This window comes from Vipera ursinii (assembly GCF_947247035.1).
Source record: "Vipera ursinii genome assembly, chromosome: 3".
NCBI classification, from domain to species: domain Eukaryota; kingdom Metazoa; phylum Chordata; class Lepidosauria; order Squamata; family Viperidae; genus Vipera; species Vipera ursinii.
In genome coordinates, this window is record NC_139516.1 from 91596431 (window position 1) to 91614092 (window position 17662).

Here is a 17662-nt window from a genome sequence, read left to right on the forward strand (position 1 = left end):
CACTTTTACATTGTGTAAGCTACAGTCTAGGCCTGTGGTGGTGAACCTATGGCACGCGTGCCACAGGTGGCACGCAGAGCCCTCTCTGTGGGCATGCACGCCATCGCCCCAGTTCTAGGCCTTCAGCTGAGTTTTATAAAACATTTTCGCTTTAGGCTTCCACCGTCGTGTGCAAAAAAAAAGAAAAAAGGTTCAATCAATCAATCAATTCCAACTTCTCATGGGAAAAAAAAATCTCGCAAAGTTGGAATTGATTGATTGAATTTTTAGTCCCACCCAGTCAGCCATTACCACCGCAGCCATTCCTACCCAATCGGGCACACCCACTGAATGGGCCACACCCAACCAATTGCCCACACCCAACCAATGGTCCACACCTACCCAGCACCTGACAATATATGAGTGAGTTTTGGGTTGCAGTTTGGGCACTCGGTCTCTAAAAGGTTTGCCATCACTGGTCTAGGCATTTTTTAAAAAAGTAATTTCCAACTAGGAATAGAGCAGAATTTTGTCCAAAGTGTCCAAAAAAAAAAAAACACACCCCAGCTGCTCACTTTTTCTGAATCAAAATCACAGAAACATGAAAAGATAGAATTAACTTGAAATCTCTCTTTCTGTATAACAATAGAGAAATGGTAATTAAAATTCCATTTCACATGATTTAAGACAGAAAACAATGTAAGATTGTGTGCAAGTAGAGGTCTAAAAATATCCTTTTGCAACTCAAATATGGAATAATTGTTCCCATATTTTTTTTAGAATGTTGATACACAAATTTTTAGAGCAGACTCAAGTCTTTCAGTGTATCGATCGAACTGACTTATGAAAATAAGTAAAGCATATGTATATCTTAGCAAGTGTAAAGTTCATCTAAGATAGTATACAGCTTCTGAGAAATATTAGACAGTTGCATTTCTTTGACAGAGCCATAATTATTTTTTTTAAAAAATGTGCACATCCCTAATTAAGAATTAATTAAGCAATAATAAAACACATCTTGCTCTGCAGTAGCCACAAGATCATATTGCATTGTAAGATTTCCCTGAAAAACTGCTCCAGGATTGTTGGTAGCAATTGCTTATAAAGAAGTTGTATTGATCTAATCTATGTTCCTCTGTCTCAGTACATATTTTTCATTTAGTACTCAAGGATCAAACAAAATGATTGAAAGCAGGAATTGTATTAGTACCAAAAGCAGAAGCCACCCAATCAGCAGGGAGAACCGGCATCTTCTGATGCATGTTTAGTCATGCATGTACTGTTCTGTCTTTGGAATTGGATTGTCATGTTCCAGGGTTAATGAACAAGACCAGATCACATGGCATACAGCTGCATCACATGTTCAAATATGATTGGGATAAATCAAGCCAATAATAATAAGACTTTCGAAGCATTATATAAAAAGGGACGCGGTGGCTCAGTGGGTTAGGATGCTGAGCTTGTTGATCAGATGGTCGGCAGTTTGGCAGGTTGAATCCCAAGTGCTGCGTAACAGAGTGAGCGCACCTGTTACTCGTCCCAGCTTCTACCAACCTAGCAGTTCAAAAGCACATAAAAATGCAAGTAGAAAAATAGGGACCACTACGGTGGGAAGGTAACAGCGCTCCGTGCGCCTTTGGTGTCTAGTCATGCCGGCCACATGATCACAGAGACGTCCTCGGACAAGCTCTGGCTCTTTGGCTTTGAAACAGAGATGAGCACCGACCCCTAGAGTTGGAAACAACTTGCACGCATGTGCGGGGGAACCTTTACCTTTACCTTTAAGCATTATATATCTCAGTATACTGAGTTCATGCTAATGGAATAGTACAATCATCTTACCTGTTGAACTCTTGTCCTGGGACTTAATTGATCGTGTTGAAATCAGAGAGACAGAGAGTGAAATATCTGTTACTTAGGAGCCATGCTGGCGCAGTGATTAGAATACTGTATTTCATGCAAACTCCAGCAAACAGCCTGGAGCAGGGGTCTTCAAACTTGGCCCTTTTATGACTTGTGGACTTCAACTCCCAGAATTCCTCAGCCAGGCATGCTGGCTGAGGAATTCTGGGAGTTGAAGTACATAAGTCATAAAAGGGCCAAGTTTGAAGACCCTGGCCTGGAGTTTGGTCCTGATGGAGCTCAAGGTTGACTCAGCCTTTCATCTTTCCAAGGTTGGTAAAATGAGGACCCAAATTGTTGGGGTCAACATGCTGACATTTGTTAACTGCCCAGAGTAAAGCACTATGTGGTGGCATATAGGTCTAAGTGCTATTGCTATTTCTATTGCTATTATTTAGTCCTGCTCTTAAACCTAATGTTGGAAGCTACCTGAAGATGTTCTGAAATAGTTCTGGATTCTTCTATGCACAGCACTATACATAGAACTATTTTTATACATAGTTACTCATGAATACTCAGCTGTTCTTTTTTTTTCTTCCTTATGTTAGTTTGAAATTGTAAGCATTTTAAAGATTTTACCATACATGAAAATATTTGCTCTCTATTATGGGTTTCATATTTAAACATTCTGATTTTCCCTTCATTTTCTATAAGCTAAACATGCAGAGCTGATTCTGCCTCTTATTACTAGCTTCATGTCTTTGAAATTGATTTGTGCTTTAGATTGTAAGCCGCCCTGAGTCTTCGGAGAAGGGCGGGATATAAATGGGATTAAAAAAAATTGATTTTCGCATTGACTGCTTTCTCTAGACTTCTCAAGTTTGATTGTGCCCCTTGGATTAGTAAAGCAGCCTTTGGATCTTAATAACGGACTGATTTATAGTTAGGGCAATAATAAAGGTTTATGGCAAGGTTAAAGTGGACAATTCTTTTCTCATCCCTAATAATTTTCTCCGTGAAAGTGTTTGATCTAAATCAAATTTTACAACCTCTTAACCAATTTCGCCTCTAAATACTCCATTCCCTCTGAAACAATAATAATTCTTAAATTACTAATCCGGGATTTCTTTTCAATTTCAGCCATTTTAGAAAGCAATTTCTTGTCATCTAATCGTTCCTGTCATAACAATGTGATTTGTTTCTGGATAACACAGAAAATCATTCTTTTGTGCTATGTTGAAATCTATTTTTTTTTCTCCCTTACATTTTTCCAACATTTTGTAGGAATTTTTTTGGTTTGGTTTTGTCCTTCCAGTATCCATAGGAACTTGTGTTTTTGCTGTTACATATCACAGAAATTGACTATATGCCAGCATAATTTTTGTGGGGACATAAGAATCTTGGGGAAAAATATTTTTAGTTTCTTTGTTCCAAAGTACCATGAGACTTATGTACACTCTTCCACTAATCAGGAAGAATTGTGGTTTCAAACCTGTAGGTTAGATTTATTGCATGAAAAATATCTAAATGAAAAAATGGAAAGTCATTTAGAACTCCTGGGGTTATAACAACATAAAGTATATTGGATTTAGAAGGGATGATGAAATCCTGTTCAGCCTGATCAGGAGTAACTTAATCAGAAAAAAATATATAACTTGATCTCTAAAAGCCAGATAAGTTTTAGAAAAAAGTATTTATTTACTGGAATCCTAATATAGTTTCAAAGAAACACTTTAAGTATGATACGGTAAGTGCTTTCAATGAACACTTATTTGAAAATATTCCCATTGGATTTGATAAATTCAGTTGAGCAATTATTAATTGTGTCAAGCCACAGTGCTGTGAAAATTTGTTTAGGGAATAACCCCTCTGAATTTATTAAGGTTTATTTTCTAAGTAGATCAAGGTAAAATGAGCTTCTATTTTCAAGTTCACATTTATTTTACAAGAATGTGTTTTTATTAATTGTTTATTTTAAATATAATTTACTTGTTTGATCAAGTGGATGATTGACAATACTATTTATTGTCTTAGTTCACTGTTCCCACTTTTTTAGCATGTATTATTACATTCTATATAAAAAAAATCCAGATACTCTATAAATAATTGTTTTGAGAGTTGCAAATTGCTTTTTTGGTTCACTAAAGTGTAGCATAAATCATATATATGTAACATTTCTATCTTTTTAGACTTACTACTGTGTAAGAATAGAAACGTTTTCATTCAAATGTAAGATAAAAGAACTTTTATTCTATAATTTGATTTCGCACAAAACAGGGAGCTTGCAAAACCTTTACAGAAATGTTAAGAAATATGAAAAGGTTGCAGTTAACAAATAACAGACTTACTAAAATTCCTATATAAAGTGTATGACTCAATTGTAGAATGATTGCAGAAAAATATTTGAAGGACATTTTTATTCTGAGTTTCCTTTTGCTATTGAGAGCATTATTGTTCCTATGTGTTAATTAATTTTAAAAGGAATGGAAAACTAAAAATATCTAGTGAAAGATAATGTGATAATGTGTTCAGGAACAAAATGAAAAGTCAAGGATACCAAAATAATCATATAAGCCCTAGAAAATTGTTGATAAGTAAATACACCAGCATTATTTCTTTCTTTTTCAGATTTAATGCTAAGATCCACCCAGTAATTTATTACTCTTTGGCCCCTGAGATTCTCTTCTGTGATAAGATCAAGAAATAGTCTCAGGTTTAAATAACTTCTTCCTAGAGAAATGAAAAATTGAATCAGAGCTTACATTAGTTAAGTTGCTTATTCCCCATTCTCTGTATTAGGACAGGTGATATTATTGCAGTGTTAATTATGAAATCAAGTAAGAAATGTTCCCTTATGGACCTTGTGTTAAATGTCCTGATTCAAAGTATGTATGACAGAATTGAAGGGTACCAAGCTGTCCTTTTGTCTAACTCTTAATATTTTGGGTCAGCCCTTCTTCAATTGCTTTTTCCCCATAAAGACAATAGCAGTCACATACAACCATCTTGTATCTTTTTGCCATTCTGCCTTGTCGTGGCGAAGGGGCTTGCGTAATTCAATGAAGCTATGAGCTATGCCGTGCAGGGCCACCCAAGACGGAAAGGTCATAGCAGAGAGTTCTGACAAAACGTGATCCACTGGAGAAGGAAATGGCAAACCACTCCAGTATCTTTGCCATGAAAACCCTATGGACAGTACCAAAAGGCAAAACGATATGACGCTGGAAGATGAGCCCCTCAGGTCGGAAGGCGTCCAATATGCTACTGGGGAAGAGCAGAGGGCTAGTACTAGTAGCGCCAGAAAGAATGAAGCGACTGGGCCAAAGCCGAAAGGACGCTCAGCTGTGGATATGTCTGGTGGTGAAAGGAAAGTCCGATGCTGTAAAGATTTTTTCTCCATAGGAACCTGGAATGTAAGATCCATGAATCAAGGAAAGCTGGACGTGGTCAAACAAGAGATGACAAGACTAAACATCGACATCTTAGGTATCAGCGAACTAAAATGGACAGGAATGGGTGAATTTAATTCAGATGACCATCAGGTATACTACTGCGGGCAAGAATCCCTCAGAAGAAATGGAGTAGCCTTCATAGTCAATAAAAGAGTAGGAAAAGCAATACTGGGATACAATCCTCAAAATGACAGAATGATCTCAGTTCGAATCCAAGGCAAACCATTCAATATCACAGTAGTCCAAGTCTATGCCCCAACCACCGGTGCTGAAGAGGATGAAATTGACCGGTTCTATGAAGCCCTACAGCACCTTATAGAACTAACACCCAAAAATGATGTCCTTATCATCATGGGGGATTGGAATGCTAAAGTAGGAAGCCAAAAGATAACTGGAATAACAGGCAAGTTTGGCCTTGGAGTACAAAATGAAGCAGGGCACAGGCTGATAGAATTTTGTCAAGGGAATACGATGGTCATAGCAAACACTCTTTTCCAACAACCCAAGAGACGGCTTTACACATGGACATCACCAGACGGTCAACACAGAAATCAGATTGACTATATGCTCTGCAGCCAAAGATGGAGAAGCTCTATACAGTCAGTAAAAACAAGACCAGGAGCTGACTGTGGCTCAGACCATGAGCTTCTTGTTGCAAAGTTTAGGCTTAAATTAAAGAAAGTAGGGAAAAGCGCTAGGCCAGTCAGGTATGAATTAAATCATATCCCTGTTCAATATACAGTAGAGGTGACAAATAGATTTAAGGAATTAGATCTGATAGACAGAGTGCCTGAAGAACTATGGACAGAGGTTCGCAACATTGTACAAGAGGTAGCAACCAAAACCATCCCAAAGAAAAGGAAATGCAAGAAAGCAAAATGGCTGTCTGAGGAAGCTTTGCAAATAGCTGAGGAAAGGAGGGAAGCGAAAGGCAAGGGAGAAAAAGAAAGATACGCCCAATTGAATGCAGAATTCCAGAGACTAGCTAGAAGAGATAAGAATGCCTTCTTAAATGAACAGTGCAAAGAAATAGAAGAAAACAATAGAATAGGGAGGACCAGAGATCTTTTCAAGAAAATTGGAGAGATGAAAGGAACATTTCATGCAAAAATGGGCATGATAAAGGACCAAAATGGCAGGGACCTAACAGAGGCGGAAGAGATTAAGAAGAGGTGGCAAAATTACACAGAAGAACTATACAAGAATGAGCTTAACGTCCCTGTTAATCACAATGAGGTGGTCACTGACCTCGAGCCAGACATCCTAGAATGTGAAGTGAAGTGGGCCTTAGAAAAGCTGAGCAACAACAAAGCTAGTGGAGGTGACAGTATTCCAGCTGAGCTATTCAAAATCTTAAAAGACGATGCAGTAAAAGTGCTACACTCAATTTGCCAGCAAATTTGGAAAACTCAACAGTGGCCACAGGATTGGAAAAGATCAGTTTACATTCCAATTCCAAAGAAAGGCAGTGCCAAAGAATGTTCAAACTATCGCACCATTGCACTCATTTCTCATGCTAGTAAAGTTATGCTTAAAATTCTACAAGCTAGACTCCAGCAGTATGTGGATCGAGAACTACCAGAAGTACAGGCAGGATTTCGAAGAGGCAGAGGAACTAGAGATCAAATTGCCAACATACGCTGGATCATGGAGAAAGCTAGGGAGTTCCAGAAAAACATCTACTTCTGCTTCATTGACTATGCTAAAGCCTTTGATTGTGTGGATCATAACAAACTGTGGCAAGTCCTTAAAGAGATGGGCATACCAGACCATCTTATTTGTCTCTTGAGAAACCTATATGCGGGCCAAGAAGCAACAGTGAGAACTGGACACGGAAGCACTGATTGGTTCAAAATTGGGAAAGGAGTCCGGCAAGGCTGTATACTGTCGCCTTGCCTATTTAACTTATATGCAGAGCACATCATGAGAAAGGCAGGGCTAGATGAATCAAAAGTTGGAATTAAGATTGCCGGAAGAAACATCAACAACCTAAGATATGCAGATGATACCACTCTAATGGCAGAAAGTGAAGAGGAACTAAAGAGCCTCTTGTTGCGAGTGAAGAAGGAGAGTGCAAAACTTGGTTTGAAACTAAACATTAAGAAAACCAAGATCATGGCATCCGGCCCTCTCAATTCCTGGTAAATAGATGGGGAAGAAATGGAGGTAGTGACAGATTTTATTTTCCTGGGCTCCAAGATCACTGCAGATGGGGACTGTAGCCAAGAAATTAAAAGACGCTTGCTCCTTGGGAGGAAAGCAATGGCAAATCTAGACAGCACACTAAAAAGCAGAGACATCACCCTGCCAACAAAAGTGCGTATAGTCAAGGCTATGGTCTTCCCAGTTGCAATGTATGGCAGTGAAAGCTGGACCATAAGAAAGGCTGAGCGCCAAAGAATTGAAGCCTTTGAACTGTGGTGCTGGAGAAGACTCCTGCGAGTTCCTTGGACTGCAAGGCGATCAAACCGGTCAGTCCTAGAGGAGATCAACCCTGACTGCTCTTTAGAAGGCCAGATCCTGAAGCTAAAACTCAAATACTTTGGCCACCTAATGAGAAGGAAGGACTCACTGGAGAAGAGCCTAATGCTGGGAAAGATTGAGGGCAATAGAAGAAGGGGACGACAGAGAATGAGGTGGCTGGATAGAGTCACTGAAGCAGTAGGCGTGAGCTTAAATGGACTCCAGAAGATGGTAGAGGACAGGAAGGCCTGGAGGAACGTTGTCCATAGGGTCGCGATGGGTCGGACACGACTTCGCAACTAACAACAACAACTGAAGTCAATGTAGCACACAGCTTCCGTCAGTGCCATATTGTAGAGGTTTATGGAGACTGATACATCACTTTAGATGTGTGCCTGATGTTCAAAATAATGTTCTCTGCATAGACACAAAAAAAGCAATGATGCACACCATTTTGAATATCTGGTATACAATTGGAGGAGAAAATAGCATGCCCAAGAATTCTAGCATGTTCTTTCAGTTGGTTCACCATTCCTGTCAGTTCTTACTTCTCAAGATCTTGAAAAGAGTTTCATGCTCTGGGAAGATGCTTTTACCGGTAAATATGTCTTTTGTTCTGTCCAATGTACAGTCATTAATTAAAAAATAAAAGGTATTCACAACTGCAGATGCTATTTATGAAGAGCTTGACCCAGTCTTCAGTGTTTTATTATCACTTAGCTGAAAAGAGTTCTAGAGCATTCATTCTCTTGTTAGCACCCGAAAAATTCATTTGGGGAATCAGAAAAACTCGAGAAATTTCTCATCATTTCTTCTTTTAATTCAAAGCCATCTGCAAATTCAAGACTATTTTAAACAGGTTAAGTATTGGGTTGGCTACAAAGCATAACTGAACAGTATAACAACAGATGAGTCTTTTGAAAGAGCTGCCATTCCACATTACAAATGCAATAGAAAGGTCTCACTGTTTTATTTGTGAGGAGGATGCTTAATGATTTGAGTCAATTTTGCATTTTGAAATCTAACCAGATCTGACCCTTCATCATACATTGAAATTATTATTGTGAGGTTACAAATTCCCCATAAATAGTGGAATGCACCATTCCTTTCAGGGATTTTGCATGGGGGAAAAAATACACTTATCACAGCAAACAGCTTTTGAATAGCAATTACCTGTTTTAAAAAGCAAAACAAAAAAATGCAATCACAAACAAACCTTTAACAGTACATATCAAAACATTTTGTCTATAAACATAATCCTTGATTCAGGTTTTTTCTAAAACAATTTACAATCAGAAATTTGCTGCAGTTATTTTGGAACACAGATATGCAATGGGGATACAGACTGATCTGGTCCAACTCTGATGGCCATAAAATATACATTCTTGGGTAATGTTAGTTATCATCTATATGTTCATCTATTCTCAAATATGGTCTATGAAGACAGCCTACAGTGACCCAAATGAGAGGGAAATAGTATGCAAGATTTCTGTCTCAGTTTTGTCTTATCAATTCTAATCTATTTTCATCAAAGATAGCGAACAGATCAAATTGTTCAATAGCAAACTTTCACTTCTAGGCAGAAGGAAAGCTCCAAGTAATACTTCTGCTTAATGCAATTGCTAATGAGAAGTTTCTTGCATTGCCAGACTTACTAACTTACTAGGTCAAGGTAAGCTATCAAAAACAAAGTGTCGTTTGGAATTAATAATCATTTCCAGCTGTGGCATTTAGATTCAAGACAGCTTTCCACTTCTTTTTCCTTCTATTTAAAGTATTCTTTAAATAGAAGGGTCTGTTTCTTTTAACCACAATGATATTTTTTTTCCCACGGACCAACAATTGTGAGATACTTTCTTTTTTCGAGTTGATGACTTTCATTATAACATGGAAGATGAAACTAGAGCTAAAAATATACTGTTTATATTTCCACATTGAAATTTTCCTTTTCAAAATAGTAGAACCTTCCATCCAAAATGTCATTAACTGATAAAAAGGCATAAAGTGCATTAACTTCAGCTACCTGATAGGAAAGGAAAACGTTTTCTTCCACTCGTAGCTATGTAATCCCCTAGAGATCCACAAGGAGAAGTATGTATTTCTAAGATATGGGTAATTTTTTGGACTGGGTAGAAATAAAAAAAAACCTGCAGGGATGACTAAGATTGAATATTAATGATTTTGTGAAAAGTGGATATAATTAGCATCTATGGTTATGGTTTTCAGTCATAATGAAAAATGAAAGTAGAAAGTTCTCTTACTATCTCTCAGTAAAAACAAATCTACAGTTATACAGAGTAACATAGATATGTTGTCCTAAAGCATGCATGCTGGCCAGGGAATTCTGGGAGTTGAAGTCCACAAGTCATAAAAGGGCCAAGTCTGAAGGACTCTGTCCTAAAGCAACACTGCAATTTGTGCATAGCAACTTAAACTTAATTGCACATCGTACACTGGGTTAGGCTGCCGATGGAATGTTTATAAACTTTGAGATAGTTTTTATTTCATTAAGGCAGTATCAAAAAACACATTTTTGTCCTTATGGAAGGTAAAATGTATTGGCATTAATGATTAAGGTGGAGCTTACAGTATTTTTTGATAAAATGCTACAACAGTAGTAGTAGTAGTAATAGTAATAATAATAATAATAATAATAATAATAATAATAATAATAATAATAATAATAATAATCAGGCATATACATAGAATGAAGGCTATTGCTAAGCACATTGATTTGTGCTTTAGATTGTAAGCCGCCCAGAGTCTTCAGAGAAGGGTGGGATATAAATGGGATTATATATATGTATATATATATATATATATATATATATATATATATATATATATATATGTATGTATGTATGTATGTATGTATGTATGTATGTGTATATATATATATATATATATATATATATATATATATATATATATATATATATATATATATATATATATATATATATATATATATATATATATATTGGAAGGGACCTTGGAGGTCATCTAGTCCAATCCCTGCTCAAGCAGGAAACCCTATACCAGGGGTAGGCAACCTTGGCTCTTTTATGTCTCATGGACTTCAACTCCCAGAATTCCTGAGCCAGCCATGCTGGCTCAGGAATTCTGGGAGTTGAAGTGCATGAGTCATAGAAGAGCCAAGGTTGCCTACCCCTGCCCTATACCATTTCAGACAAATGGCTGTCCAATTCTTCCAGTGTTGGAGCATTCACAGCTTCCACTGATTAATTGTTCTAGCTGTCAGGAATTTCTCCTTAGTACTAGGTTGCTTCTTTCTTTGATCAATTTCCATCCGTTGCGTCTTGTCCTGCCTTCAGGTGCTTTGGAGAATAGCTTGACTCCCTTTTCTTTGTGACAACCCCTGAGATATTGGGACACTGCTATCATGTCAACCCTTGTTCTTCTTTTCATTAAACTAGACGTACCCAATTCCAGCAACCGTTCTTTATATGTTTTAGCCTTCAGTCCCCTGATCATCTTTATTGCTCTTCTCTGTATTCTTTCTAGAGTCTCAACATCTTTTTTACATCATGGTGACCAAAACTGGATGCATGATAGAGAATGCCTTTAAATCCATAGGCATAGAAGTCAAAAGTTTACAAATAAAAATAAGCTGAAACTAAATCTAATATGTACAGTATATAAACAGGCAAACATGTGAAAATATCCTAATTTGCATTCAAGATCCAAAGAAAAGTAAGACGACATCTACAATTAAGAGAAGTATTTAAGTAGCCATTGGTTTATCATTCATTATTTAAAGCCAGTGATAACCAATATTAACAATATGGATATGGTTGCTGTTTTCAAACCTGTTCTCTTCCCTTTAAGCTACATATTTTGCAAAACGCTTCTTAGGCTCCAGCCAAATGAAATGAACACTCAGATGTAAATCAGATATCCAAAACATGAATCAGAATACCATAGCACAGTCTTTTACAAACTTACTTTGGAGTTTATTACAAAGAATAATAATTAATCAGACTGCGGCTTTAAATGGAAATGAATGCTCAAGCCGTAGAAGCATGTCTTCAAAATTACTTAATAACTATTCAAAGAGAAGGAATTTCAGTGCTTTCTGAATGTAGTTCTCATATCACAAGAAAAATAAAGTCAGATCAATGCAAGCAATCTATTAATGCTGTAGTATTAAGTGCTGTTATCTGAGTGTAAATATTACTGGATTCAATGCAGCTTTCTTCCAAATGTAGTTGACATACCAATGGGTGCCAGTCATCAAATTATGAGTAATCAATACACATGTCTATGTGAAGCAGACCTCCAAAGGAGGTGGAGATTCACAAATAATTAATATCTATGCCTGATTTTTTATTATACATTCATTTCTCCTGTCGCTTTTGCAAAAAATTTTCAAACTGGAAACTTCATCAGATTTGTTTATAGCGTATTCTACCTCTCGGTTGATACTTGCAATATAAATTTGCCCAATTAAGCACATTGTATGTGCTGTATTAAAATGCAGACATATGGCAGGCATAGGCCTAATTTTCTGAGCGAGCAGCATTTATTATAACTTAATATGCAGTTGTGACATTTGCAGATCTGAAATGCTTGATACATTTCAGTGTTGTGTCAATGGGTCATAAAAAATACATTAGAACCATAAAAACATGTTTCAGGGATGCCTGTTGGTTGCCCTCATATTAATTATGGCACGGCATGCTGGAGAGGAAGTGGAAGAGCTTCATTATTCAACTCATTTGCATGCAGGAAATTAGAAGTCGGCTCAACATCAGACACCAAGACTCTGCTTTCTAGGTAACTGCCAGAGTATCCAAGCACTGCTGTTGTGCACTCTCTTTTACTTTCAGTATGACTCAGGATAAAGCTGTCAGCTCTTAAGGAATTTCCACATTTCATTAGGGAATGTCTTGAAGAGCAGATTAGTAAGGAGTGGAAAAATTGGGATCATCCCTGTTGTGTTGGTCACCTTGCAGAGAAGGGGCTTCAGAGCATCTGGAGATCAGCCTCAGGCCTTAGCAAAATTCTGCAAGTCACTCTATGATCAAAATAATGCCTTTCTAGGGAAGACCTAGTCACCACAAACTCAATGGAAAATTGGAAATAATAAAATTGAAGAAGCTTCAACTTTAAAATACTTTAATGTAATTTTTCAAGCCTCTGGAGCTTGGAGGAAACAAGTTAGAACTATTTCTGCCAAAGCCAATAATAACACTAAAGCAATTTGGGATGTTTTTTTACTCCAGAGGACAGAAATGCAGACCATTTTCAAAGTTAGAAACTGTAATGCTGGGAAATGCACAGGAATCCACCTACATTTATTTAAAATCCTTATACATCATTCAGACTATGCTTCTACAAGTGCTCTTCCATATGCAGTACTATGCTTTGTTCCCACAGAAACTGGTTTGATTTCATTGGAGGTGAGAGTCCATGTTTGCTGATTCTTTTACTGTCTCAAACCCATTTTCAAAACTTCATTAATTCTCCTTGATGGCTTTTCATCAAGGTGGAAAGAAAATAAAAAAACCTCAACTCTGTGTTATTGTGATCGTTCTGGCAACACTTTGCTGCCCTAGGTTTAGAGGATACTAAAGCAACGAGAATCTTTGACATAACTTGGACAGATTTGGAGGCCACAGCCAACATTAGGTGGTGGGTGGGCTATAAATTAGGAACATTATACCAGCAAACATCTTGTTCCAGCTTGTTTCTCCAGTTTTGGTATGTTTCAGCTTCTTACTCTCAGCAGTACTAGATCTCCATTCCCTGTGCTTCAAATTATGTGTAAACAAATGCTTAACACCTATTAACAAAAATCTAATCTCTAATCAGAGAGAGGCAATTGTTTCTTACTAAGATTGAAATCCTACTAACCTCAATCAAGTTGCTATGTTTCTGCCTGCATTGATTTCCATAAGAACAAGTAAGATGTCTTATTGTTGAAGTGATAACATTATGAAATTTTTGTTTTTATTTTTTTTCCTTTTGCAGGATTCCTATTTTAACCTGTTTATATTTGATCTTAAATTGTAGTCTGTTTTACATTTAATTCAATTCTCTCCTTTCTCCAATTTTAAAGTCTTACCTTTTTAAAAAAAATGTATTGTTATGCTATCTTTGTTGTGTTGGAGCATTATTTCTGAGATGTTTTTTAACTTTGCTGGTCACTGACTATAGTTAAGCACATTAGTTTGTGCTTAAATTGTAAGCCGCCCTGAGTCTTCGGAGAAGGGCGGGATATAAATGGGATTAAAAAAAAAATGAATTTGAATTTGAGTGTTGGTACAGAACTAATTATAAAAATAACAACTGAATTTACAATTGAATCCATATTACATTTCATATTGCATTTTAAACAGTATTTAATATTTGTATGTTCAATTTTTTTACAGATAATTATCATGAATATTTAGCAGTTTGAAATATATTTATACATAAAAATCAAGAATTATGAGGATTTTGCATATTCCTATAATACTGAATTATGACTAAGTTCTGTGATGTATCGGCGATGTAGAATATAGCATATTCTGTAAACCAAGGAAATAGTAATTTAGACCATCGATCCTAAGCAGCTTATCAGAAGTTCTCTTAAAATGGAACATTTGGATTACTTCAGTGGTGGGATTCAAATATGTGAACAACCAGTTTTCTGTGTGGATGCTGCTTCCGGAAGACCGTTCTGGGCCTGAGCAACAAAAAAATTAGCTACCGGTTCTGCTGAAGTGGTGTGAACTGGCTGAATCCCAGCACTGGATTACTTGTCTCCTACAATGAGAGACCAGTTCATTAAGCAATCATTTTAAAATCTCCAACAGCAGTCCTGTACCATTTAGTCTCAGGATGGATTCAGACATCAAAAGGCATGACTGCATTGGTAGTCTAAAGAGCAGTTTCAGATAGATAGGACACCATGTTCTTTTGGTAAAGCCTCAACGTAAGTTACATTACAGCAGAGGTTTCCAATAGTGAATCTGGAGTTTTATCTTTAAGAATAGTTTGTTCATCACTTTTAACATCATTCGTCAGACTTGTCAGATTGCTTTCTTGCTAATATATGACTCCCTAGGCACTGTGCCCCCCCAAAAAATTAAATTGAGATAACATTTAGGAAAATAAAACATAGAAGAGCATGGGCAGTGGTCAGCTAGCTAGAAGGTACAAATAAAGAAATATTGATGTGGGAAAATTCATTATAATGTCTGATATTGTTCTACTTTGCCCAGTGCTAGCTCCTTCAAGAGATTGCAAGAATTTGCCAAGGACTTTCATAAGAGATTTGTAACTGGAGTTAGATCCAATCCTGGAAAAGAAAAGCCTGTGAACATGGGGTTGCTTGTAGAGTCTAATATATCAGTGTCTTTAAAAAAGATAGATTAGATGGACAGGATGTATAAGCGGGGGGCGCGGAATACAAGGAAAGAATAATATTAAAATAGGTCCACGTGGTTCTGTATGAATGATAATTCCTTACCTGTTACACATAGTGGTTAATACAAGTTTTGTGTTTCTGATTTGTCATCTACATTTGTAGATGTAGAAGTGATTCGTGAAAAAAGCTTTGCTATTTCTTTTTATATTTGGTTGCACCACTGTTCATCAGGATGCATGCTTTCTTTGCTACACTATATTCCCTTCACGCTTTTAGCTTATTTTTTTTACATGTAAAAACTTCTCAGTGGGAAGGACTCATTTCTCATTAATTCACAGCAGCAGGATGCTGCATTTTTATATGCTTGATTTGTGTGCTACTTGCTGCAAATATTGGCTTTGATGATTAATGAAATAATCATGGCGTACAGAGGCTTTGTTGCTTCTAACTACTTGACTCTGGCTAAAGAACCAAGAAACAGTACCTCCATGTGCACTCATAGAGGAACAGAATTACTTGGAACCTGACCAAATTAATCCTATAATGCAGAGGTCCCCAACCTTTTGGGCACCAGAGACTGGTTACGCAGAGAGAGGTTTTTCCATGGATTGGAAGGGGTGTGGTTTCTCAGGCTGCCTGCATCCCATGGATGGGGCTTTGCTTATTTGTGTGGACCGGTTGCTTGCTGCGGCCCAGTACCAGTCCACAGGCAGGGGGTTGGGGACCCCTGCTATAATGCATAAAAAGATATTAATCCCAATGGATTCAAACACTTTCTATCAATAAGCACAATATTGAAAACTCAGATCTATGTGCATGAACCCAAGATTACTTGATTACCTGATAAGGATTGCGTTAAAAATAGTTTCTCATGAAATTCATGGTACAATTTCTGAGCATCCTAGATAGTTCTTGGAAGCTTGCCAATACAATCAGAACTACATTTAATACAAGCTGTAGCACTTCAAAGGATAACTGTAATGTTCCATAGCTGGAAAATTGGCAGGTCAGGGAGAAGGATAGATACAGTTATACCTGACTTTCTACTTTTCACAAGTAGTTCTTGACAGAAGGAAAATGCTGAGATTTGGAATTCGCCAATTGTGGCCTAAAGTAAAATGATGACCAGCAAGACTGATCTGCCCAAATGCACAGCTTGGCTAAAGAATTAGATATTTCAGTGTACTAATCGCAAGAGCCAAGTCCTTCTGTCAAAATGATTTTCCGTTTAGGAACCATCATGGCTTCCATACGTGGGTCTGACATTGTCAGTGTATGCAAGAGTATCCAAGCAAACAAACTGCCTTTTTCCATTATGACACCCATGCCTCTAGTGGCACAGATTGGATTGAGTAAAACATCAACAAAGCATCTCTCTTCAACTTATGAAAACCACGCTATCTTTAACAAGCCTCGTGTGGATGCTTTGAAAGCTGTTCCCAACCATCTCCATGTGCCAAAGTGGGTGGCTGTATAGAAGCCAGAATGCTTTCCTAGCAGCCGCCTGAGCTTTTAGAACACTGGGCTGTTTTAAATGGTTCAAAGGGAGATTTATTTTATTTATGCCTTTTCATAATAGTGTGGCATAACATATGATCTCACACGTATCAAGATGCTCCAAGTTAAGGTGCACAGTATTTAAATTGGTTATTAGGGAGGGAGAGAGAAAAATCACAGGAGCGCTTTTATCATCCTTGGTAGTAAGAATCCCAAAGTAAAATTAAAAGTTGCCATGTTAGGACCCTTAGTATGTGTTGCTGACGGGCATTTTAATGGTAGAGCTAATGCACCTTTTTAAAAATACCTTTTAAGGAAAACAGCCAGTGCTTTTCACTTTGTCATTGTGTTCCTTAACCAATTGTCTTGTGTTGATTATGCTTTTCTTTTCCTTCCCACTCCAACGTACAGCAAACGTATGTGACAATGAACTTCAAATTTGCCAGAATGGAGGGACATGCCACAACAATATACGCTGCCAGTGCCCGGAAGGCTATACTGGTGTATTGTGTGAGAAGCGGAGTTGTGATGTGGATCCAGATGGCTGCAGCGAAAGTTCAGGGCAAGGAGCAATATCAATACAAACCCTGCTACTTCTACTACCACCAATTGTTCCATTGGGATTAAGTGGGCTTTTTATATTTTAAGCTACGCAGCTTCAGAGACATCGGCTTCAGACTGCATTGAGAGGAAGGTGTCCAGAAAAGAAAGAAAAAGAACCAGATGCAAATAAGAATTTTCAAAATAAGGGGGGGAAATTATACAGTTTTCACATATATAGAGAGACTAAAGAAAAGGCCTGACTGAACTAAGCCATATGTATACCTTGTGGACAACCCAACCATCCAAGACTGTTACTTCTTGGCTCAAGCTTAAGTGAGACAGCTGCCAATACTATTACAACTACTCAACACAACAACAGCTGTAGGCACTTGCGCAGGTTCAAAAAGGCTTGGGTAGCCACCCCCGGATGGAAATCCAAGACAGAAATGACAAAAAAAACCAACAACCTTGCTCTTTCAAACTGGTGTGCCTCCGTACCTCTTCCCAGTGT

At 37.4% G+C, this 17662-nt stretch overlaps 1 protein-coding gene across 2 annotated transcripts in view; it reads left to right on the top strand.

The window, feature by feature from the left end:
• The window catches only part of NTNG1 (netrin G1), a gene marked incomplete at its 5' end in the record, with an annotated part of 263764 nt that extends 246403 nt beyond the window's left edge, over positions 1–17361 (top strand). For both annotated transcript variants that reach the window (XM_083360484.1, XM_083360485.1), the window contains one exon: positions 17020–17361. In XM_083360484.1, coding sequence (XP_083216610.1) covers positions 17020–17255 — 236 coding nt within the window. In that variant the 3' untranslated portion in view covers positions 17256–17361. The remainder of the gene's footprint in view (positions 1–17019) is intronic.
• Between the last annotated feature and the right edge of the window lie 301 nt (positions 17362–17662).